Raw genomic sequence first — 24,294 nt, 5'->3', positions numbered from 1 at the left:
GCCTTGGGAATAGAGGCTGTGACTTCCTGGGGCTTGAAAGATTACACGTCAGAGCTGAAGCACCACCCCAAAACATTAGATACTCTCACAACTGTGTTACGCACATTAGTCTTTCTGCATATTCTCTCTGTATTGCAGAGGGGACTGCAGGCCTCCTACCCAGCCCAGCTCACGGCACTCACCCACTTCCCGCCACTCTCACAGTCACTCATCCTTAAGCCACTCCCCTCTTCACAAATGAATAAAATCTGGGTTCGTCCCTGGGTGCAGGCCTTTGTCCCAGATAGCCATCATTGTGGCTGGACTCAGGACCCCCTTGACTCCCCACCATTTTGGATATATTATCGTGTTTGTATTTACGCTGTGGGTTGCACTGGAAGTGGTAGATTGGAATTAACTCATTACCCAATAACTGTTCCATGGGATACAAATATAAACCTCCTGGGCCGCCATGGGGACCGGGAGGGCTCTCTGTATCTTCGCCTTGCGGTTTTACCTTCATCTTACTGTGACGTGGGGCTTTCTTTCGGCTCCACACCGCTGCTACCGCAGCTGTCAGCTGAACTCCAAGGTGGGCTGTTAAGGGGTTTAAGAAGTCTAGAATTTTTTGTCTGATGGTCTAGAAAATAGAAAAAAAATAAATAAATAAAAGACATTACCAAGTAACACTGGGGCTAGTATGTAATAGATACTTCGCCATCTCCGATTGCAAGTGCTGCCGGGTGAGGGTCCCCACACCGTCACGGCTGGAGGACCCCGAAGAGAAGGAGCCGGCCATGGGGCAGAGGCCTGGCACATGGAGCCTTCTGGGGTGGCTCAGAGATGACAAGTGCCTTCCCCGAGGGAGATCGTAGTGACGGTATTTCGTGGTGCTGGAGCCTGAACTGGGGCCTCACGTATGCCAGGCAAGCTTTCGAGCACTGAGCGCATCTCTAGCCCAGGGAGGGTCTGGAGGGAGCAATGCAGAGCTTCGTGGGGATGGTGGGGGCAGTGAGAGATAAGAGCCAGGCAGCGTGGCCGCTCTCCGGCCACCTGGGAATCGCACGGCCTCCGCTGGGCCCGGAGCCAGGCAAGCGTTAGGTTGAGCAGCAGAGCTGATTTCCACCGGAGGGGAAGGCGGCATAAAAAAAGTGTAGATGAGTTATGAACATGGACCAACTCCCCACGATGAAGGTGATCCCCATAATGAAGGTACTGCAAACATGGGTAGTAAAAAGACAGATTTGAAAGAAAAAAATAGGAAATTTGATTTTCACCTTCTAGAAACAAGCACCATTTAATTAACTGTATTATCTAATCAATGGGAAAAATATTTTTTTGTTGTTTTTTTGAGACAGGGTTGCACCACGTAGTTCAGGTGGCCTTGAACTCATGCTGATCCTTCTGCCTCAGGCTCCTAAGTGCTAGGATTACAGGTGTGCACCACCGCGCCCGTTTATCTAACCAATTTAAAATGAGCAGGGCATGTGCCTAGCGCCTTCCAAGGCAGAGTTGTGAAAATTGAGGGGCACACACTAGAAATGCTCTAGGTTGTGTCTGTGGCTTAATTAAAGATGCCTCTAGGTGCTGAACATAAGAAATCAGTAATGGTTTAGCAAAAATTTCGTAAGAGAGAAAGATACTTTTGTATGGTCCATGTTTATTAACCGCTCTAAGAAGCCTTTTTCACAGAATCAGCTGGCTCAGACAGCGGACAGGGATGCGCAGGCTGGAAGAAGACTCACGCCGAGATAAGGTTCTGGGATCAGAGGTGACCGCTGAACAAGTTTTCCTGAATTACGGCCCTGAGAAGTCAAAAGGCCATAAATAACTATGAACAGGCGCGGAGGGAGGCAGGGGCGGGACGGGAAGGGGGGCAGTAATAGGTGCCGCAGGAATGGACTGCCGGGGACACTGCGACCCCGATCCCAGGCCGTGGGGGACGCCTAAGAGTTAGGAATAAACGCCCACAGCTTCTCCGCTCTGGCCGCCCATCTAAGCCTGGGCGCCACTCTGGCGAGAGTGTGGATTAAAGCCTCGCTGCCTCTGGAGCCAAGTTTTTTCTGGGGTCTGGATAAGTAAATTCATTTCTCAAAAATTCCTTACAGACTCAGGTGAGGACTTGAAGTACCCCAGCCTCTGCTAACCAGGGGCTTTATTTTCAACTATTAAAATCGGAGTGTGTGAGGGGATGGGCACAGTGGTACACGCCTATAACCTCAGCACTCAGGAGGCTGAGGGAGGAGGATCACGACTTTGAGACCAACTTAGGCTACACAGCAAGTTCAAGGCCAGCCTGGGCTTCACAGTGATGCCCCCTCCCTGGGGAAAAAAACACCCCCACAAAAGAAATAGAAGAAAATAGGTTGAAAGCACTCACACTCACATTCCATGTATAGTCATAAAACTCACAAATAAACTGGAGATTCCACCTCTGATGTCTTCTTTGGTTCCATGTACTTTTATTTGGGGGTGGGAATGGGGTTGAGGCAGGGTCTTAGTCTGTTGCCCAGGCTGGCCTTGAACTCACCATGTGCCCAGCTGGCCACGATCTTGCAGTGATCTTCCTGTCTCAGCCTCCCGTGTACTTGAATTATAGGTGTGTGTCACCAAATTGGCTCATGGAGCACATTTGTTTATCAGTGTAAACCTTCTTGTACATATTTATTGGGGGGAACAATGGCAGGCAAAGCAAATGACAGACCTGAGGAAGGGCCCTCTCACCTTGGTGCTTTTGAAGTAGACAGAGCAGGACCCTTTGGTGGCCCCCAGGAGGTCCGTGGGCCTTCTCTGTGTCTCCTCCTTTCTCAGCATATTCCAGAGAAGGGCCATGGTGTTAACGATGCGTGGAAGCTCTTCCAAGATGGCATTCCTGGCATTGCGCAGGCTGGCAGGGTCACTCGCCACAGCAGTCTAAGAGTTAAAACGACTCGTGAACTCACTGCCCTGGTGGTGGTCTCCTGCCCAGCAGCACCAGCGCTCAGGGAACCTGGTGGGGCTGCCGACCTCTCTCCCAGGAAGTCACATGTGTGCTGGGTGGCCTGGCAGCCTCGGGCATCCCTGTGCATGTCAACCCATGGCTTTCTTAGGAAGAGAGCCAGCCGGGGGCCCGGCGCGCCACATGACCAAATTTCAAACTCTCAAATTCAACTGTGGCTTTAGAGGTACCCAGATTGATCCCAGACAGGATGAGACAACTAACAACTACCATGTCTTCCAACTCAGATTTCACAAACACCTTGACAGCAAGGAAAAACTACATTAAAAGAAGATGAATAGAAGTCTAAAGTTAAACAGGCAGCTTTCCAGTGTATCTCTCATGGTTACTGAAGGAACAACAGGCAAAAGCCCAAGGAACCCAAGCTGGGGAGTGAATGCCAGCGAGGTCAAAGTCACAGGTGCCTCATTTACACATACATTTGCATACACTTTGCAGCACACAGACATATTTGCATATTCTGCACATTTGCATAATATATGCATGCACTTTGCATATGCATTTGCATCACCTAAACATATCTGCCTATGCACTGTCATTGCTTACATATATTTGCATGCATATTTGCATCACTTGCGCATATGCTACTTATCTAAAACAATCATAACCCAACAAACACAAAACAGCATACGAAAATTGCCTTAAACTTTCAGGAAAAAAAAAACATACCTTTTTGTTTTGGTTTGGTTGTTCCAAAAGACAAAAATGACTAATAGTTGTCAGACCTTCCAAAAGAGTGAGTGGATAATCTGGAGAAATGTTTTCCTTCTTGGAGGTTGTGCTTTGGTAAAGAAATGAGAAACTGATTTTGAGAATTTTTAAGAATGAGGCCATAAGATTTTTAAATCCCACATATAAACACAGAAGCCAGAGAGATGTCACTATGTTAAATGAACAGGGTTCCAATAATAAGACATCATCATAAGAATAACAGGCATCTGGAGCCTGCTGGTGGCACATGACTCTGATCCCAGCACTTGGAAAGATCACGAGTTCAAGGCCAGCCTAGAACTCATGATCTCACTATATAGATTCTCTAAAAATCCAAGGACCTCTTTGATGGAGACCACTATAAAGCAGCTGTGAGATGGACTTAAATTAACCAATTGGCTTTCCACATTTACTTGTGAGTCTGTCCAAGGCCTAGGCTCCTTGTCTGGAGATGGGCAGTGGACTCATAGTAAGTGAACCTCTCTGAGTCACTGATCCCTACTGAGGCCCATAATGTTGGGTGAAGTTGGGACACCTCAAAGGATAAGACAAGGTCACAGCCAAGGACACCTGGATCCAACTTTAACTAGATAAAGACTGTAGCCTCAGGAGTCTCACTCCTGGGTGTATTAACTTAATACCTTACTTGGAGAAGTCCTCGAGTGCTTCCGGCCTGCCCTTCTTGAGTACTATTCTCCCCGCTTCTAAATAAATATGGGCCACCCAGAGAAGGTTGTGGTCTTAGCTGCAAAAGAATCTTGAGTTCTGTGAGAGGGCTTTGATCCTCCTGGAGGCCTGAAATCATTCCCTTTGCCTCTTTATTCAGCCTGTACACTGGTCTGGGAGACTGTGGACCTGATCAGCCCGAAATGACTAAGGAATATTATTAACCTGATACCACTTTGGTATTATTTTATGGTCAACATTCATAGTCACTTTGGGAAGATGGTTTTTTTTTTTTTTTGGTTTTGGTTTTTCTCTGGTACCGGGAATTGACCTCACAACCTTGTGCTTGCCAGGCAGGCGCTGTGCCGCTGAGCTAAATCCCCAGCCCCTGGGAAGATGGTTTAAGATGCTTTAGAGTTTCTGTGAATGCCATTTTGCAAAGATCAGAGAGTCACTGACAATGAGCTCACTTATATAGCTGTGTGAAATTAAAGATTTGAACTTCTACTTCTTCTCTAACCCTTTCCAACATGAAACCCTCTGACTGGGTTGAACTACCCTCCAAGTGGCATCCACAGCAAAACAGCCATTCATTCTAAAACTGTCACTAAAGCAATAAGATGCTTGGGCTGGGGATTTAGCTCAGCGGCAAAGCGCCTGCCTGGCAAGCGCAAGGTCGTGAGTTTGGTTCCCGGTAACGGAGAAAAACCAAAAAAAAAAAGCAATAAGATGCTTCACAAAAGCCAGGTGTGCTCACACACACCTCTAACTCCAGCACTCAGGAGGCTGAAGCAGGAAGGTTATTGCCCATTGGAGGCCAGTCTGGGCTGCATATCAAGTTCAAGTCCAGCCTGGACTACAGAAAGAGACTCTGTCTCAAAAAAAAAAAAAAAAAGGGCTGACCAGAGTTCAACCTACCTGATGGAGAGCTTCACGGATTCACTTTCATATAGCTTGACTAGCTCATCCAGGTTTTTGCAAATCTGGACAACAAAGGGCGTCACCGTCCAGCCCAGGGACTTCCCGAAGTAAGGCAGCGAATGCGTGACCAGGCTCACCCAGGCAGGGTGCATGCCATAGCCGTAGGCGGGCTGTAGGCCCCGAACCACTGCCAAGACCAGCAGGCCCTGGGAGGTGAGAGGGTGGGGCTGCACATACTGCATGGCGCCAATGGCCTGCTGGAAATTCAGTGCCTTCTGCCACTCCCGGGACAGCGCCGGCTGGCTCTCGGCGTCCGCCTGGCCCTGGCCCAGCCGGTGCTCTAAGACAATGAGCGCCTGCAGGAGCTTGAGCAATTCGATCTGCAGTGGGTGTTCGCTCCAAATCTGGCCCTGGCCCAGGTTGATGAGGCTCTCCTCGAGGAGGCTGTCTTCCGCAGGTGCCCGGCCCCAGTCACCAGTGGCCAGGCCGTAGCGTTTCTGGCTTGTGTGCATAGATGCTGACAGTGACAGCAGCACAAACTCCTGGACCTTGCACCTCTGCAGCAGGCTGTGGATGAACTCCATGCTCTTCCCCTCCGAGGACTTGGCCACTGACACCAGCTGCGTCACGATGCGGATCAGGACCTCTACGCTCTTGACCTGCACATCTCGGTTGCCCAGGATGTCCCGGTGGGAGACCTTCAGGTAGCAAGGGTAGTAGGAGCGCAGGAAGCTCAGGCAGAGGTAGGTGAGGAGCTCAATGAGCAGCGAGTGGGGGCACACGCTGGGCGCCTGGGTCTGCAGCTTCCCGTAGAAACTCTGGCCAACCAGGGCCTCCTGATGGCGCGCAAGGAGGTTGGAGATGAGGTTGAGGTGCGCGGTGGAGCTGGTGTCCATGCTGGTCCTGGACACGGCCTCGATGAACTCCTTGGGGTTGGTTTTGAGCACAGCCTCCAGCACAGAGAAGGCATACAGCACGCGGCGGGAGTCGTAGGGCTGCAGGTAGAGCAGGATGTGCTTAAACAGGGCCTCGAGCGTCTCCTGCCTTTCCCTCTGCTGCTTCAGCAGCCGAGATGTGCTCAGGGCCTGGAGCTCCAAGTCCGCCTCCTCGTCGCTGGACAGCGACTCTGAAGCCTGCGTCTTGTCTGAGTCCGCGCGCACCAGGCTCAATTTGGCACTGGACTTCAGGCTTTCGGGCTGGAAGGCTGCCAGCAAGGCTGAGCACTTGGGCTGCACCCTGCCCCCCACGGGGATGGGCGCACAGCAGTTGTCCTCGAGGCTCAGGTCCTGCAGGTCATGGGACGGGGAGGAGAAGCTGGACGTGTTCTCACTGTCTGTGTGGGCGGAGCTCGTGTCTGCAGACTCAGTGTGCTCACTACTGTCTGGGGCGCTGGGGGCCGCCCTGTCGGGGAGGCCCACGTAGTAGGGCAGGTCCTCCTCACTCAGCTCGCTGCGAGGTAGGCCCTTCTCGGGTTCCTTCTCCACTTCAGCCCAGATGGCTTCGCGATCCACTGTGGTGAACTGGCTCAGGGGCAGGTGCTCCTCGGAGCCACCTTCCGCAAGCTCGGAGGCCCCGCTGGCCTCTTTGAAGGAAGGTTTCTTCCTGTGAAACCAACGAAGCAAGTCCTCTGAAAACCACAAGATGACAGACGACTTTAGAACAGAGGGTTAGAGATGATCAGTTTGCCCCAACGCTGACTGAAAGATCAATGTCAATGGCATCATCACGTGAAACCACCCAGCAGAGCCTCGATCACAGTATAGACAAGAGCTGGACCAGGGTAAGTGAGCAGGTTTGCTAGAATGCTCAAGGGCTGAATAATTTAGCCACGGTCTCACAGGACATTTGAGTTATCACTACTCTTGTGGGAAGGCAGTGTGAAGAAATGCGCATCATTTTTTGTCTCAGGAACGCCCTTCCTAGAAATGTCTCCCATAGGAATGTCACAGAAAGTTGCATAGCTGCGGACAGGACGAGGGGAGCCCCTGAAACGTCATGTGTGGACAAACTGCAGAGAGGACAGAAGATCTGCGGAGGCCAGAGCGGAACCAGCCAGGTGCACCTGTGATAGTCAAGTACACGGTGTTTTCGGGTGTGGAAACGCCTTTCTAGGCACTCATGCAAGTAGTGTGCAGGATACAGGGACATCTGAAGGGATGGTCAGGCCAGTCTGCACCGACTGTACTCCCCTGGGGGATGGAATCTACCACACAGCCATGGAAAAGGCCCGCAGGGTATCCGCACCACTCAGGGCGGAGCTCTAGGGACTTCTGTTTATGCTTTTACCTCCTCCTTATTCCAAGTTTTTTCTGTTTTTTTTTTGTTTTTGTTTTTTTTTTTTTTGGTCTTTTTGAGACAGGGTCTTGCTATGCAGTTCAGGCTGGCCTTCAATTCACTTTTTTTTGTACTAGGAATCAAACTCAGGACCTTGAGCTTCCTAGGCAGGTGCTTGTGCCGCTGAACTATATTCCCGGCCCCTTGAGCTCACTTTGTAGCCTAGGCTGGTCTCAAACTCACAACGATCCTCCTGCCTCAGCCTCCCCGAGTGCTGGGATTAGAGGCATGTGCCACCATGCCCGGCTTTTATTCCAATTCTTGAAGTACCCACATTAGCACTTCTGTAATCAGCCATGCACAGCACTTTTAAGTATTCAAAGAGATGTGAGAGCCAGAAGTCTCTGATATTGCCAAATGTTTTAGTAGGCAGCTTTCAACAAATCTATGTCAGGAACATTAAGCAAGATTGGGAAAGGGGGAGGAAAAAGATATCAGAAATTCATGAGCGTCTTCAAGTACACAGTGAGATTTTAAAAAGATTTCTGCAAGATTCAGGAAGCAGGGTGGGGAGAGAGGATAGACACCTAGCTTCCTCCAGGGGAAGAAAAGGGCAGAGCAAATTTGGTCTCTCAGATTAGGAAGCAGCAGATGGCTCCAGCGATTGGAAGAGACCTTGGCAGAGATACACGGAGGTAGGCAGGGCTACCCAATCCTGAAGAACTGTGGAACTGAAACTTGCCTCTCAAAAAGCTGACAAATACTAAAACATGTAGCCTCCAAGAAGGTAGCCAGATTTGAGAAAGTGCTTGATGTGTACTTCGTTTGTTAGAACGTGGAATAATCCCGTGTCTCCTCTTTCCCTCCCAGAGGAAAACCCGAGGTTGCAGGTGCAGGCAAGAACCCCGCACAGACGCTGCCCCCTCTCCTCCCGCCTCTGCTCCCCTGGGGCTGGGGACTGCATCTCTCTGAGGCGGGACAGACAATCCTTGCAGCCTCCTGAGCTGAGCGAACTCCAAGCTTGTAAACTGCCCCATAGAAAAATGGCGAAGTCTAAAACACAGCTACTGCGGAAGGAGTGAGCACACGTTAGCACACGCTCCTTCAGCTGTATCGGCGTCAGAGACCCCGCAGACTGGCTGGCTGCAGCCTCTCCTTTGAGGCGGAGAGATGGACGGGTGCAGATCAAAGCCCCAGCTACCTTGGGCTCTCTTAGCTCTTTTCAGAGTCATCCTTCACATCTGGATCTGAACTAAACTCAGCAGATATGCTTTTTGGAATCCGTAGCCAAGTTTACCAGACCTCTTGTCTCCCCGACCCCCAATGCGAAGACTGCTCTCCCACCTGAAACCTGTGGACAGATTTCCTGCTTCTATCCAATGCCCCTGCCCGTGTAATGGGTAAATGTACTGATTTGTGACTTTCTTTGGTTCTATGAGTATAAAAACTCTCGTAACCTTTTCCGTGGTGGAACACGTCTGTCACGGTAATCCGGGGTCCCACTCCGTGGTCATGGCTGGCTCAGAATAAACTGTTTTCATATTTCCTTTAAAGCAGGGCAGTTATTTTATATTAAGGTAGCATTAGTTCACAAACTGCAGTGCTTATCAATCAGCAGAATTTAAGGGACAAAATTTAAAAAAAGAAAAACATTTAAGGGATTGGACAGCTTTATTTCATTTTTAAAATTTTTCCTTATTTCTAGTTATATTCTTCTAAGTATGTGTTCAAGATGCCTCTGGAGTTCTATGACATGAAAGGCTTATTTCTTCTGCCTGCCTGATTATCTGATCAACAGGTTTTACAGTTGTAAAGAACCTCAGAGAGCAGACAGAAAAAAATATTTACCTGTTGTAGAAGGTTCATATATAAGGTCTTTTTTTTTAAGGCAGGGTCTCGCTATGTAGTTCAGGCTGGTCTTGAACTCACTATGTAGTTGAGGCTGGGCAGGAACTCCTGGTAATCGTCCTGCCTCAGGCTCCCGAGTGCTGGGATTACAGGCACTCGCCACCATCCTGGCTAAATAAGCACTTTTTAAAGATAAAACACGACCGAGTATTTGACTATTTTCAGTCACTCACACCTACATCATCCCGTTCCTGCAGGGATCCGGTGGAAGTGCCACCTAGCAAAGCCACACCTCAAGGGCACCTGGACACACAGCTACGCTCTTCTCCTCTAAGCAGGACAGGTGTCAGCTCTGGAGACCTCTGTAGAGACGCCCTGCTGTCCTCTTCTTACTGTACGTCACGGTTTAGATCTAACATGGCCCCCCGAAGTCTCCTGTGTTCAGAGGTGGGGTTTCTGGCAGGGGACTGGATCCTGAGCGCCATGTGCTGCTGGGTGCGGCCTGCCTGGAGGGGTCACTGCAGTCGGACCTGAGGGCCTGCTCCTGACCCAGCTCTGCCCTTTGCGCTCTGCTTCCTGCCTGCCACGGAGCCAGCAGGTTTCCTCCTCTCGGCCTCTCCACCATCCATTCTGCTCTGGGGCTGCCGACTGTGAGCAGAGCACTCTGAAAGTGTAAGCTGGGGTAATTCTCTCCTTTATTTTTAAAATTTTTCTTGAGACAGGTTGTCACTATGTAGCACAGGCTGGCCTCAAATTCATGGTGATCCTCCTGCCTCAGCCTCCCAAGTGCTGGGATTACAGGTACGTGCCACCACACCCGGCTTTACTTCTCCTCTAAATTGAGATGTTGGTGTGCTTATCCCAATGAGGCAAAATTGACTACTGTATCTTAGAACATTTGAGTTGTTTTCTCTGATGAGAGAATCACGAGTCCCTGCTTTGACTGAAACATGTCTACTTAGTCTTGTACTAATTTTTACATTTTTAATTTTTAAAAAGTTTTAATTTTTAAATATTTAAAAATACCTATTTACGGGGTACCATGTATTGTATTTGATATGTGCACATTGTGGGATGATTAAAGAAAGCTAACATACCTTGCCTATTAGTTTTTGTGTGTGCTAAGAACATTTCACATCTCCTCCTGTCAGCTGGGTGTGGTGGTGCACATCTGTAATCCAAGCACTGGGGAGGCTGAGGCAGGACAATCACTGTGAATTCAAGGTCAGCCTGGGCTACATAGTGAGAACTTGCTTCAAAAAAAAAAAAAATCTGCTATCAAATCTAGCCCATCAAAGCAGAGCACAGAATGGTGGTCAGTAGAGGCTGGGAGGGAGAGAAAAGGGGAAAGCAAAGATGCTGGGGACAGGGTAAAGGGTTCGTTCAGTCTGGAGAGATTCAGTTTTAGTGGCCTGCTGCCTGGTATGGTGACTACAGTTAATAATACCATATTGTGCATTTCAGAATGTTCCTTGTCATAAAAACCATCTGGCTTTGCGGGAAAGGCAGAGATGCGCTAGCGGGCAGTTCTCAGTGATGTCCTGGCGCTCCTTACACGCGCCGAGTCCCTGTGAGTTCACAAGGTTACTTTCACGCTGCTTGGTCCCTGAACGTGCGCCATCGTGCCCCACTCACCGGCCGAGTTCTCCCGCTTCAGGCAGTGGATGGACGTCCGCTGGGTCTTGGGCTGCAGCAGCAGCAGGAGCACAGGCTCCAGGATGCGCGCCACGTCCCCCAGGGAGAGCGCGCGCACCAGCCAGCCCTGGGCCGCCGTGCTGATGGCGCCGTCCGCGCAGGCCAGGCTGTCGAGCACGACGAACAGGGATCTGTGGGCAGGAGGGCGGCACTGAGTCTGCGCACGGCTGCACATGATGGGCCCAGGTGGCACAGCACACGGGCGCCTGGGGCGCCTCCCCGAGCTGGCTTCAGACAGGGGATGGAGGGGGGTCTCAGCCTCAGTTTCACGTGAGAATCCTGGAGGAACCTTTTCCTGTCCAGTGCCCAGGCCTCAATCCACACTGGCTACGTTGGACTCAGGCTGGATCGGGGCATCAGAACCTGCTGGCAACTCTGAAAGGGGGTGCCCGGCCTCACCGTCTGCCTCAGAGACACTGTGGGCACACGGAAAGCGGGGCACAGTGAACCTGCCATCAAGCTCGCAGCTTCGCATGCAGGCCGTGACCCAGCGCTGTGCACACGGTACAAACGGCGCCCGCCACCCGCACCCCCAGAGTTCTCCTGTCAGGGCAAGCGGGAAGAGCAGCATGCTCAGCGCTCCCTCCCTGCCCGCCAAACCGAGGACGCCTGACACACACGCACACGCTTCCGGCTGAGGCTCACTTGGAGGGCCTGGGCCTGGCGCCGTGCAGGGCTCACGGCTCACGCGTGAGGCTCTCCTCTGCTGCCCGTCACCCCACCCCTAGCCAAAGGCGCTGGCCAGGACCCTGTGCAAAGGGTCAGTCACCCCGAAAAGCCGCCTCACCTGTCGAAGGAGCGATTGTGGGACGTCACTCGGCTGCCTTGGATCTCCCTGGTCAGGTGCCAGATCACGGAAAATCGGAAGAGGGCTTCCAACCGCGTGCCCTTGGCGAGGAAAGAAGCAGGGGTGAGGAGCCGGCTCCACGGCAGCGCGCTTTCCGGATGCACGAAGCCACGAGGTAACTGAGGGTGCTCGCCGGGCAGCTGTGGGCAGCTGCGGCGGAGACTCTGGAGTCTCGTGTGGGGCTTGGCCAGAGGGTGAGAAAAACCCGCCTCCTCCCGCTTTTCTTGCTTCCTTTCACACCGACACAGGTGAGCAAGCACACACGAATTGCGGCCTTTGTTGATATCCAGGGTCACGCACAGGCCCGTGGTCTGGCACAGCGCAGGCCGTGGCTTCCTGTGCGCCTTCTGGGTGCCAGGCCCACAGGCCTGAAGATCAGGGGCGCACCTCACCCCTGTAAATTCTCACAGGGACAATGTTGGCTTGTTTTGCCAACAGTCGCACATTTCCCCGGGGAGCCTTTCCACAGGCACAGCTGCGTTCCGAGGGCTCTGCGGTCTGGCAGAGCCCTGCCTGCCTCGGCCCAGGGCGGTGGGGGGACGGAGCGCGTGGGAGGGCTCACCTTGTCAGGGTCCAGGAGCGCATGGCAGATGATGTCCTCGCAGATGTTGGCAGATGGGGCCAGGCAGTGCAGCCGGTAGAACAGCTCCACGCAGGTGACGTGGTGCTCCCGGGTCTCCTTGTTCAGCTGATCCCACAGCACGCGTGCCACCCTCTGGCAAGAGGAAAAGGCAGCAGAGGCTCCTGGGAAGCCACCCTGTTCCCTTCCTCCTCTCGCTGCCCCCGCCCCAGCCTCCTGGCGCTGTCTGGAATCTGCACATGCTTTGTGAGAACCCTTGACACCCAGGGCCGCGTGACCAACACACAACACGAAGTGAAAGGCACTAGGGTCGCCTGGTTCGCCCTGGAGTTTTCTGACCAGCTAAGAAGGCTAAGGAACTGGTGAGACTTCAACGCTACTTTCCAGAAGGGAATCCACCAGGTAGCTGAAGATTTCTCTCCACAAGCTTCAGCCCGTGCTGGCACAGGGGTGTCTACAGTTGCGCCCAGGGAGCCCACTGGGTTTCTGGTGGTCCCAGCCATCACCAACTCTGTGGGTGATCACATAGCACTGTGCTGCCTCCAGGGGTCCATCAGCTGCCACGCGATGGGCGAGGGCCGGCCTGGCAGCGTCGACCCCACAGATGCGTCCCCTCGCTGTGCACGGCGGCCTACTCCCTTCCACCCCCAGTCACACTCCGCATCAAGCAGCCCGCCTCCCTTTAAGCCTGAGCTAAGCTCCTTAAACATACAGGGTCTGCAGGAGCCGCAGCCTCCCACACGTCCCAGGGAGCCTGAGGTCAGGCCTGACCCAGTGCGGGGGCTGGATCCCACTTTGGGTGAGGAGTGTCTCAGGGATTCCTTGAGATTAAGAAATGAATTAGTATTTCATAGATGATAGCAGTCTAGGAGCACCTCAGACTACATACTTTTATGGGACTGATCAACTGATGGACTTAGAGATACGGTCTCTATACTAAGTAGTTTAGGATGGCCTTCAACTCACTACATAGCCCAAACTGGCCTTGGGCTTGGGGCAATCTTCCTGCCTCAGCCTCCTGAGTGCTGGTATTAGAGACATGTACCCCTATGCCTGGCTCTGGGTTTGTTTGGCCTGTTTATTTCTATTTGACCAATCTGTCTAAACAGATCAATTTAACTGATGATGGCCACGGCCCCTCCCCATCATTATTTTTTCTCTAAAGTAACCTCTAACAATCCAGTTAAATGAAACTTCTGATGCCGAAACTTGTGACTAAGCAAAGGAGCCGGCTTCCTCACGGCCTCTGTGGCAATGCGTGAGAGACGCTTTCTGGACTGCTGAGACTGGGGCGGGGGGGTGGGGGGGACGCAGCGCAGGCAGGACCTGCTCCTTACCCACCAGATGGAAACTTTCTACCCACTCTGGGGTGCAGCCGTGAAGACGGGGTGCTCTCTTCCCCCAGCCCCCACCTAGGGCTTCTGCATCTCCTGACTGCTCAGCAGGGGACCTGTGGGTGCCCTGCCTCCACCCAGCCCCCATGTATAGGGAGAGGCCTTCCGCGCAGCCCTGAGCGCGGGGGCCCAGCTGCTCTCGCCGCAGGGCGGCTGCAGGACAGAAGTGACACGCTGGGCGAGGCATGCTTAGAAGACAAGGCTGCTGCTGCTGCCCCTCCCTGCCCAACTATAGCCCAAAAACTGTGCCAGGAGCCCCGGTGACAAGGGTGCACAAGGTTACAGCTGGAGCTGAACATTCCTCGTCCCAGTCAGCGATTACAGTCTGGGTGGGGAAGAAGGCCTGCGCACCGCGTGCCCACCCTGCATCCTGTGGGGATACCTGATAGAAGTCTGTGTCCTCCGCGATGACCTTCAGCATCCCGGGGGCGATGGGCGGGACTGTCACCATCTGCAGCTTGCCAAAGAACGGGCTGTGCCCGGAGCTTTTGCAGCGCTTCATCTTGTCCTCGATGACCAGTGCGAGGGACTGGGAATGGTTGATCACCTCCAGCAGGGTGGAGATGGCTATATTCTGGACGTAGCAGTCGGTCACGCAGCAGCAAATGGTCATCAGGGACCTCAGCCAGGGTGGAAAGTTGGGATCGCTGGCCTCTGAGAGGGAGGACAGGCAGAGGACAGAAGCAAAGACCGGTGAGAAAATTCCTGCCTGCAGATTCTGTAGGGGCCACGTCCCGGGGTGCTTATCTGGAAACAAGGTCTGTATGGAGGTAACGGAGGTGGAGTGAGGCCATGGGGCTGTAATACAATACAGCTGGGGCCCTTCGAGGAAGCTGCCAATGAGACGGACAGGAGGTCACCAGGGGATCACAGAGGCACAGCCAGGAAAGCCAAGGAGGCCAGGGACTGCTGGCCACCGCTGGGAGCTGCAGAGACGCAAGGACAGACTCCTCCCAGTCTCAGAGTGAGCACCGCCCTGACACCCTGATTTTAAACTTCTGGCTTCTGAAGCCATGAGCCTGTAAGTTTGTGTTGTGTAAGCTGCTCGGCTATATACCATGTTAGAGCAGCAATAGCAAACCAATAGTAAACTTTTAATTTTTTTTTTTTTTTTTGGTACAGGGAATCGATCTCACAATCTTGCACTTGCCAGGCAGGTGCTGTGCCGCTGAGGTAATCCCCAGCCCAATAGTAAACTTTTAAGATCAGGAGTATGAAACAGTCTACTAACAGCTACTTACTACTACTTTTGTTTGTTTTTCTGAGGCAGGCCCTCGCTATCCGGGCTGGCCTTGAACTCACTATGTAGACCCAGCAGCGATCCTTCTGCAGCTAAGATTACAGGCGTGCGCCACCATGCCCGGCACTGCTTACTACCTTTAATGTGCTGCACTTTCTGCTGTGCCGTGCTGGATACTCAAGGCTTAAAAATAGAGACCTGGCCCTTACTAAATGGCCATGCAATGACTGGTAATCTTGCCACGTAATCTACAGCACCAAGAAATCAAACAAACAACCATACACAAATTAGTATCACTTACCCAAACGGCTTGGGAATAGAAGCGTCTCAGATTTTGGGGTTTTTTGGATCTCAGACTATGTGTTTACATAGACTTTCCTGGCTGAGCATCTCTTGTCCAAATGCTCTGAGATTATACCAGTGCTCAGGAAGTTTTGGACTCTAGAGCATTTGGACTAGGGTGCACTGCCTGTGGCCCCTTCTTGCTGGACACAACTTTGGTGGGTCTTGGTTTGTGAATGTCCACCGCCTCAGTGACAGCATCCCAGCCAGGGGCTCAGGGGTGCCCCCTCACCTGGGGGCTGGAATAGCGTCTCGCAGAGCTGCTCGGTCTCCTCCTCGGACAGGTACACGGGGAAGGTGGCACAGTCCAGCAGCAGATGGCAGGCGGCGGCGAAGGCTTCCCTGCAGTGCTCCTTGGAGCCCCCCAGGTCAAGGACCACGCGGTCAGCCTCCCATCCTCCTCCTGTCTTCCTGCCCGGGCTACTGGGCAGAGATGTCGGTGACTCCGAACTTTTTGTCTTAAACAGAGACCCGTGCACCGTGAACAGGTCTGACAGTATCTGCTTAAACTGGGGCACGGTGACGGGCTTGGTCTCCCACGAGTTCTTCCTGCCGGAGTCACTGGCCCCGGTTCTCGGCGCCGCGCCCTTGCCTCTCCTCCCTGCGGGCTCCTCAGACCTGCTTTCCTCTCCGGGCGCGGGTGCTGGCACCGCAAAGATGTTCTTGCTGGCGAAGTTGGCGATGAGCTCCTGGATGCACAGAAGCGTCCTCTGCATGCTGCCCCCCTTCTTCCAGATGTCGTCTCTCTCCGGAGAGACCCGAGGGACACGCAGGTGCTCGGACAGCTCCGGCGAAGAGGCACTGAGCCCGATCCCGCTGTCCTCAGACTTCAGAGGGGGGAACGGCGTCTCCTCATCACCAGCCACCACTGCCTTCGTTTCTAAAATGATTTCGCCATGTTCGCCTTTTACCGGACTCTGCAAATAATAATGAATAAAGAAGAAATTCTATCACACAGCTCTTAAGGCCAAGGGATTCAAGAATCAGCTGACCAGGCACGTATTTCAAACCCGTTCCTCCAAACCCTAGGGCCCTGTGCCTAGCGAGCCCTCGTGTGAGCGGATGAAGCGAGGGCAGTGGTGCAGGAGGGGCTGGGGGTAAAATAAAGGGATAAAGACGTAAGAGTGGGCGCCACGACAACGTCTGAAGCCGGCACGAGACACAGGGACAGGCTGCGCAGCTCTAACCCGGACACTAAAAATCTAAAATGCTCCAAATCCCAAACATTTTAGGTGCTGACATGAGGCCACCGGAAAAGCCCACACCGGACCTGTAACGTGTCACAGTCGTAACACAGATGCCCTGAAAATACTGTCCAGAACTGCTCTCAGGTCTCTGAGCCCTGCTCCGACCAAATCACAATGACAGGTGTTTAGGGGGAGAAAGAGGGTCCGAGGGGGTGGAACCAACTTTTCTGTATTTGTTTTATGTGTTTTCTACAACATGTGGCCAGTAAGTATCTGGTCAGTATCGTCAGCCAACTGATCGACCACAAAAATACATTACCTGCAGGCTCTGTGTATAAGGTGTACACAAAACATAAAAGGAATCCTGTGTTTAGACTCGTGCCCCATCCTTGAGATATGTCATGGCCAGGCATGGTAGCACGCGCCTGTGATCCCAGCACTGGGGAGGCTGAGGCAGGAGGATTATTGGAAGTTCGAGACCAGCCTGGGCCACAAAGTGAGCTCATGGCCAGCCTGAATTGTATAGCGAGACCCTGTCTCAAAAACACACACACACACACAAAAGATACATCATGTATATGTAAATATTCTTAAATCTGAAAAATGTCTCAAATCAAAACACTTCTGGTGCTAAGCATTTCAGAGAAGGGATCCTCAACGTAACTATGCATACGACGCATACAAGGTGTGACTGAGAAATAGTGAATGCGGGCCAGTCATGGTGGTGTCCGGATGTACTTGGGAGGCTGAGGCAGGAGTGCCATGAGTTTGAGGCCAGCCTGGGCTCCATAGTGAGCTCAATACCAGCCTGAACTATGGAGCGAGCCTTGTCTCCAAAAACCAAAACAAAAGTACCCCACAAAACCAACCCCCCTAAAAGTGAAAGATTAAATATTTTTTTAAAAACGACTACAGTAAGACACCTTGCTGTGAACCCTCTTCAGAATGTCCCCCTCTGCTTTGAACACACCTCGCTCGGCACTCTTGCCACTTCCTGCGGCAGCTGGAGTCCTCTTTCCTGAGTGTCTGCAGCTGCGCTGTCCTGGCTGCCCTGGCGTTCTCAATCAACTCAAAACATTTCCCTGTCATGGTCATTTTGACTTCGGGGAGGAGCTGGAAGCCACACGGTGCCAGATCCAGCAAACAAGGTGGATGAGGACACAGCGTCACGTTTTCAGGAGCTGCGTTTCTGTTGGATGGCCCTGGGCAGCAGCCACTGTACCTGTGACCCTCACATAGAGACACAAAGGTGACTCCCACGGCTGTTCCAGAAAGTGGCAAGAACGACCTTGGGTAACGTGCTCACAGTGGGGGGGTCTGGAGGGGATTCATGGCAGTGTCTTTTACTTAGTAATTTTTACAGACTTTAATCACGCATTACACACACACACACACACACACACACACACACACACACACACACGGGCTTTCCCAAAGCGATACCACTGCGACCATTAACGAATCACCCGTCTCTCGTTCCCCACACTGCCCCTCAGATAACATCACATTAAATCTGAAACTCCTTCGCGTTCCCTCTCCGGTGCTCTCTAGGAAGAATGAGGCGGCAGCGTGACTTCTCGAGCAGACTGCTATTCATACTTGTAAGCTATAGATACTCAGGCTTTACATTTTCAGAATTTTCCCTCGTAGCTAGGGTGGCCAGGAAGGAGAGAGAACTAACTTCTCAGCTGGGGCTACAACCTGCAGCCTGTGCGCTGGCAGCTCACTCGTCTCCAGCCAGGATCCAACCACACAGCTCTTCTCACGGCTTCGCCGTCAGCGCCTGCAGCACTAAGCGGAGCTCAAGGCAAAATTTTCAAATCCCCCAAAAGAGATGAAGGCGAAACACTCCAAAGACCATGGGCATCACGCTGCTCGCGGGTCTGTCAGCGTTAGTCTTTTCAGCAGACAAGCAGGCAGCATTTCTCACAGATTAAGCGTGTGTGCCTATCCACTGCAATGCGCTGACCGGAAGTAACCCACAGCAAGCAGCACCCGTGTGCAGGGTGCAGACCGGAAACGGTTTTAACAGAGAAAAACAGGAAAGAAGCTAAATACATCAACGGGAAACAATAAATTATAATCCATACCACAGACTATTATCCAGAAAGTAAAAAATAAAATACCTTTACTTATATTGATATGCAAGGATGTCGCCAAAATATTATTTCAATAAATTAAAAGCTAGGACAAGTCACAAAACAGTGTGTATTATACATCAAACTGGGCCCCCAAAACATGTTGGGGCCCTTACTTCCAGTACATAGGGCCTCTGCAGAAGATTAAGAAGGGGCCAGTAGGATGAGTTCAGATTCAACCTGACTTCATCACTGTAAAAAGGGGAAATTGTGCTGGGCGTGGTGTGCATATCTGTAGTACCAGAACCCAGGAGGCTGAGGCAAAGGGGTCTCTGAGAGGTTGAAGCCAGCCTGGGCTACATAGTGAGTTCAAGGCCAGCCTACACTACATAGCGAGACACTGTTTCAAAATAACAAAAAACAAAAAACCTTTAAAAACAATGAAAAAGGGAAATCTGGAGATCAGAGACAAGACATGCACATGGGGCAAGCACCACATGCCCACAAAGGCAGAGGCTGGTGCCATGGATCATGAGACGAAGCCACAGCGGGCGTGGTTCCTCTGCACACTGACCTCCAGAGCTGTGAGGAAAGAAATCTCTGCTGGATCAGCCGCCCAGGTTCTGGGGCTTTGTCAGGGAACCCCAGCAAGTCAAGCTAGGGTTTGCATTTTAGATAACCCAAGTCACGCACATTCAAACATACAAACACCGGCCCCGAGCAGAAGGCTGTGGTCACTGACAGTGGCTGGGCAGCATGTGGGGGCTTAGCTCCCCGAAACCTGGTGTTCGCTGTGCAATGTGCATCTCTGACGCCTCCCTGGACACCCCCTCATCAGCGCCCCTCCCTGGCCCCCGAGCTCCCGCCGTGGCACGTACCAAGCCTCCGCTTGCAGGTTCCGTGTCCAGGTAGGAGGGCGGCATCTGGACCTTGCTGAGCACCTTGAAACACGTCTTCAGGGCGTGTGTGAGCTCAGGCAAGCTCAAGGCCTCCACCTGCTCGGCCAGAGGCCGCAGCAGGCAGCCCAGCACCTGCGGGAGGTACTGGGTCTGTACCTCCGAGTAGAGCTCCTGTGAAGACAAAGCGTGGTTACTCACACAGGCAGTCTCTGGTCAGGAAGATGCTCCTCAATCTAGTGTCTTACACATCTCTGGTTTTTGGAATGTAGGTTTCACATTAATTCCCAAATCAGAAAATAAAGTACTGCTGGGCGTGGTGGTGCATGCCTGTAATCCTAGCACTTGGAAGGCTGAGGCAGGAGGACTGCTGTGAGTTCGAGGCCAGCATGGGATACACAGTGAGTTGAAGGCCAGCCTGAACTATATAGCAAGACCCTGTCTCAAAAAGAAGAAAGAGAAAAATTCTACTCCCTCCTTACTTTTTGAGACAGGGTTCTGCTAAGTTGCCCAGGATCCTTGAACTGGCAATCCTTCTGCCTCAGCCTCCCAAATGGCTAGGATAATGGGAGTATACCACCACACGTGGCTCTAATATTTTCTTTTGAGCTAGACAAATCAAGGATGTCTCTCTCTTCAAGTGGTTTTACCCCTCCTAAGAGAAAATAGTAAAACTGACACATTCCTATACTTAAAAAATTAATTTCCCTCAAGAAAATAATCCAACTGTACAATTTTAACTAAAAATGTATTTATTCTCATCCCTAAAGAGCTGCAGTTTCAGTTCATCATCCAGTTTATATAACTTTAGCTGGGCCCATTTACCATGCCTCAAAAGTTACATACAACCCCTTTTACTGATTTTTTTTCACAGCCCTGGGAATTGAACCCTGGGCCTTGCACATGCCAGCTAAGTGCTCTACCACAAAGCTACACCCCCAGCCCTCTTTTACTTTTATGTCTTAATTAAGGGCTTCCAAGTTATGAGAGGACAGCTCAGCAGCAGAGAGCTTGCCTGGCAGGCATGAGGCCCTGGGTTCCACCCCAGCACCACCACCAACACAACAAAAAAGAAAAAAGAGATCAGCTCAAGCTCATTTATTGGTACCAAAATAAGCATAGAAATGGTATCTTTTATTTACGTAAGGCTACGTTTTAGAAAATGTAGGCTTATAAAACAGGCCAACCACACTAGTAAGTGTACAACAACAAAAGTTTTCTTTTGGTTTTTTGAGATAGGGTCTCACTATGCAGCCCAGGCTGGATTTGAGCTTGGGTGATCCTCCTGCCTCAGCCTCCTGAGTGCTGGGATTATAGGTGTGTACCACTGCGCCTGGCCTAAGAACACAACAACAGTAAGCCCTGAGCCGTCTCTTTCCGTAGTCCCTGCATACCAAGGGGATGACGTCCAGGAGAAACACGAGCAGAGTGCAGAGCTCCGAGACGGTGGGCGGAGGCCCGACGGGTTTCCCGGCAGTGTTATCCGGCTTCGCTGGTCTGCGTTAACCACAAGAAAGGAGAACCAGTTAGCCCTTTCCCCATCAGAACTTCAAGCCCCTGACGATTTCTAGTGAAGTGACCCCATTCCAGACACGAGCACGGAGGGCTCTCGGATGCTGGAGTCAGCCGCTGCAGATGGTTTGAAGCACACAGGCGGCCGGGCCACACGCAAGTACTGCGCTGCCCACTAGGCGCCCGAGCCAAAGGGACCCCGGAATCAATTCCCACGGACGCCAAGAGACAACTGGGTCCCTGGGCGCCGACCAGCTGTTCTGTGTGAGGCCACCTACTTAGTTTCCTCCTTCCTAAGTCAGCACTCGTCCTCTTAGAGCCCACCTTGGGAAGAGAACTCCCAAGGCACAGAGCTGGCCACGCGTGCAGCGGGAAGAGATGTGCGCGCGTCAGGAGCGAGCGGGGTCACTGGCGCCTCGGACCGTGACAGGCTGAAAGGGTGGGTGCGAGGGACACAGAGCCGGCTCGGGTGGGAGGGATGGGTGTGAGAGAGGGCGGTCTGTTACGTGTGCGCGCCGGCCCCCACCCTGACCGTGACCCTTACGGACTACGAACGTCAGCTGATAAAGATAAAACACCGAAAGGAAAAACTTTTAGAAAAACATCTCCAAGGGGCCACTGCCCCCACAACAGTGCTGGCAGACACTCCTGCTCCACACTATCCCTTACACAGAGACGACGTGCTGTGACAGCGCCCAATGACGTCACGGGAAGCAGAGGAATAAGCGGGGAGGGGAGCAACATCAAGTTCTTAAAAAACAACACAAAACACAAAGGGGCCCCGGGGGCTGAGCTCAGCCACGAGCAGCTGACCAGCACTGCACAGCACTGGCTTTGATCTCTGGAACCACCAAAAAAATTTCACAAATTAAAAAAAAGCCAAGCTGACCCAAGCATTCTCTTACCCAGTATCACACGGTCTTGTGGTGATCAGTTAATTCTGCCCAAGGAGTAGGCCTGGGTGGGCCCAGTGCTGGGGAGCTGTGGGGGCCAGCGGGCAGGGGACTCCGAGCTCGGGCCCTGCTGGGGTCCAGGCTGCTGCCCTGTGCCGTGGGACGCAGACAACGTGCTTCCCGGAACTACTCCCTCACGGCAAAAGCTTGACAACAAAGTGCCTGCTGCCCTCTGGGCTGGTCCAGAGGGTTAACTAAGGCTTGCCAGCCACAGGACACACACGGAAATGTTTCAGAAAGCTTCTGCTATGGCTGCTGGGCACAGGAAGGACAGGGAGAAGCCCAAGGGTCACAGTGGACAGCAAGGTTCACAGCGTGCTCCTCAGGACCGTACTCATGAGAGGCCATTTGTCCCCCTGTACAAAGGTGGCATGAGGAGCCAGATGTGGTGCTGTAACCCCAGCACCAACAAAGCTGAGGCAGGAGGATCGCCATGGGCTACACAGTGAGCTCATGGCTAGTCTGAATCACATAGCAAAACCTTGTCTCAAAATACCAGCCAACCAATCAATAAAATAAAATAAAAAAGAAGAGGGAAGCCGGGCGCGGTAGTGTATGCCTGTCATCCCAGCACTTGGGAGGTTGATGCAGGAGGATAGTTACAAGTTTGAGACCAGCCTGAGCTACAAAGTGAGCGCAAGTCCAGCCTGAACTGCAAAGCAAGACCCTGTCTCAAAAAGACAAAAAAAAAAAAAAAAAAAAAAAAGAAGACAGGATGGGAAAGGCTCTCCAGGAAAGCCTGCTGTCCCCACCCATGATTAGGAAGTCATGCAATTCACCACCAGCTTCAAAGTAATGCAGAGCTGATTACATTAATGCTTTTATCTGGCCCGCTGTACACTAATTTCAGTAAGAATTTAAGAAGACTGAAGACTTCAAAGTTCGCTCTCCGGCCCAGAGACGTGAACCTAGGATGAGCTAAGGAGGTCGGGCTGCCAGGGCAGGTCTGGGAGAAGGTAACTGGGAAACGCGCGGAGATTTTCTACAAGGCAGTAATAAACAAGGCAGCTGCTGAGTTATGCGGCAAAGACTGTGAATTTTCCTCACAGAAATGTTCTCCGTTCTATCAGGATCATCAGCCAATTCTTCCCAGGCCTGCTCTGGCTGCTCTCCGTAGCTCAGCGGAGACCACCCCGCCTCGGCCACTTGGGGGATCCTGCACCATGCCTGGCATTCGGCCCTCACACCTGCACCCTCTGCACCGGGCCACCTGCGCACACCTGAAGCACTCCTCGAAGCACCTGGTCATATAATCCCAGAGGAAGTCGGTGCTCAGTGACGAGATCAGCAAGTTCACCGTCTTGACGATCTCAGAGGCATTTTTGTTTTCCTTGATTGTACTGAAACAGAAGCACACTGTGTCTGAGAAGCTGGAAGGCATTTTACCATTTACGACTGATTTCCAGAGAGGCTGACAAACTCTGATGAAAAGGAAAATATGACATTCTTCAGGATGCAATGGTGCACACCTGTGATTCCACCTGCGGAGGCAGGAAGATCTCCTATGAGACAACCTGTCTCAAAATAAAAAATAAAAAGGGCTGGGAGTATGGGTCAGTGGTGAGCTCCCCTGGGTTTGAGCCCTAGCGCTGCTAAAAAGAAACCACAACAAAGACTTTGATACAGAAAACCAGTTTTAGTAGCCAGATAGGGTGGTGCACACCTATAATACCAGCACTTGGGAGGCTGAGGCAGGAGGGTTGCTATGAGTTTGAGGCCAGCCTGAACTACATAGTAAGACTCTGTCTCCAAAAAAGGGGGAAGAAAATGATTAGAAAGATTAGTCTAGCCAAAGATAATCAGGATACTCTACTAGTGGAAATACAGTGCAACCATTTAGCAAAGACATCCCACAAAAATATGCTTGCTTCTGGATTCCCGTACTGGGGCTCAAATCCAGGGCCTTGCACACGTTAGGTACGTGCTCTACCATTAAGATACATCCCCAACTTAAAATTGTAAATGTGTATCTTTTATGGCTCAGGACACTAACCCCAGGGGACCCTATAGCAGTTCTCAAACAGATACACAGAGACGTATGCAGAAAGGAACCACCGCAAGGCCACTTAAGAAAAAGCGGGGGGCTGGGGATTTAGCTCAGCGGCAAAGCGCCTGCCTGGCAAGCGCAAGGTCGTGAGTTCGGTTCCTGGTACCGGAGAAAAACCAAAAAAAA

The 24,294-nt window shown here is 52.0% G+C and overlaps 1 protein-coding gene across 2 annotated transcripts in view; it reads right to left on the bottom strand.

The window, feature by feature from the left end:
• Dopey2 (dopey family member 2) overlaps positions 1-24,294 on the bottom strand; it is an 80,097-nt gene that overhangs the window by 24,977 nt on the left and 30,826 nt on the right. Inside the window, exons 10-22 of one of the 2 annotated variants that reach the window (XM_013504576.1) lie at positions 23,342-23,461; positions 21,051-21,153; positions 19,639-19,830; positions 15,728-16,412; positions 14,296-14,567; positions 12,502-12,654; positions 11,880-11,980; positions 11,033-11,223; positions 5,273-6,902; positions 3,647-3,758; positions 2,704-2,892; positions 1,725-1,784; positions 497-619 (exon numbers count right to left, since the gene is read on the bottom strand). In XM_013504576.1, coding sequence (XP_013360030.1) covers positions 497-619; positions 1,725-1,784; positions 2,704-2,892; positions 3,647-3,758; positions 5,273-6,902; positions 11,033-11,223; positions 11,880-11,980; positions 12,502-12,654; positions 14,296-14,567; positions 15,728-16,412; positions 19,639-19,830; positions 21,051-21,153; positions 23,342-23,461 — 3,931 coding nt within the window. The remainder of the gene's footprint in view (positions 1-496; positions 620-1,724; positions 1,785-2,703; positions 2,893-3,646; positions 3,759-5,272; positions 6,903-11,032; positions 11,224-11,879; positions 11,981-12,501; positions 12,655-14,295; positions 14,568-15,727; positions 16,413-19,638; positions 19,831-21,050; positions 21,154-23,341; positions 23,462-24,294) is intronic. The other variant, XM_013504580.1, reaches the window with a different exon arrangement.

The sequence above is a fragment of the Chinchilla lanigera genome, unplaced genomic scaffold (genome assembly GCF_000276665.1).
Source record: "Chinchilla lanigera isolate Chin_1 unplaced genomic scaffold, ChiLan1.0 scaffold00006, whole genome shotgun sequence".
NCBI lineage: Eukaryota > Metazoa > Chordata > Mammalia > Rodentia > Chinchillidae > Chinchilla > Chinchilla lanigera.
The sequence above is the reverse complement of the archived record's forward strand: the minus strand, read 5'-3'. Positions and strand labels throughout refer to the sequence as shown.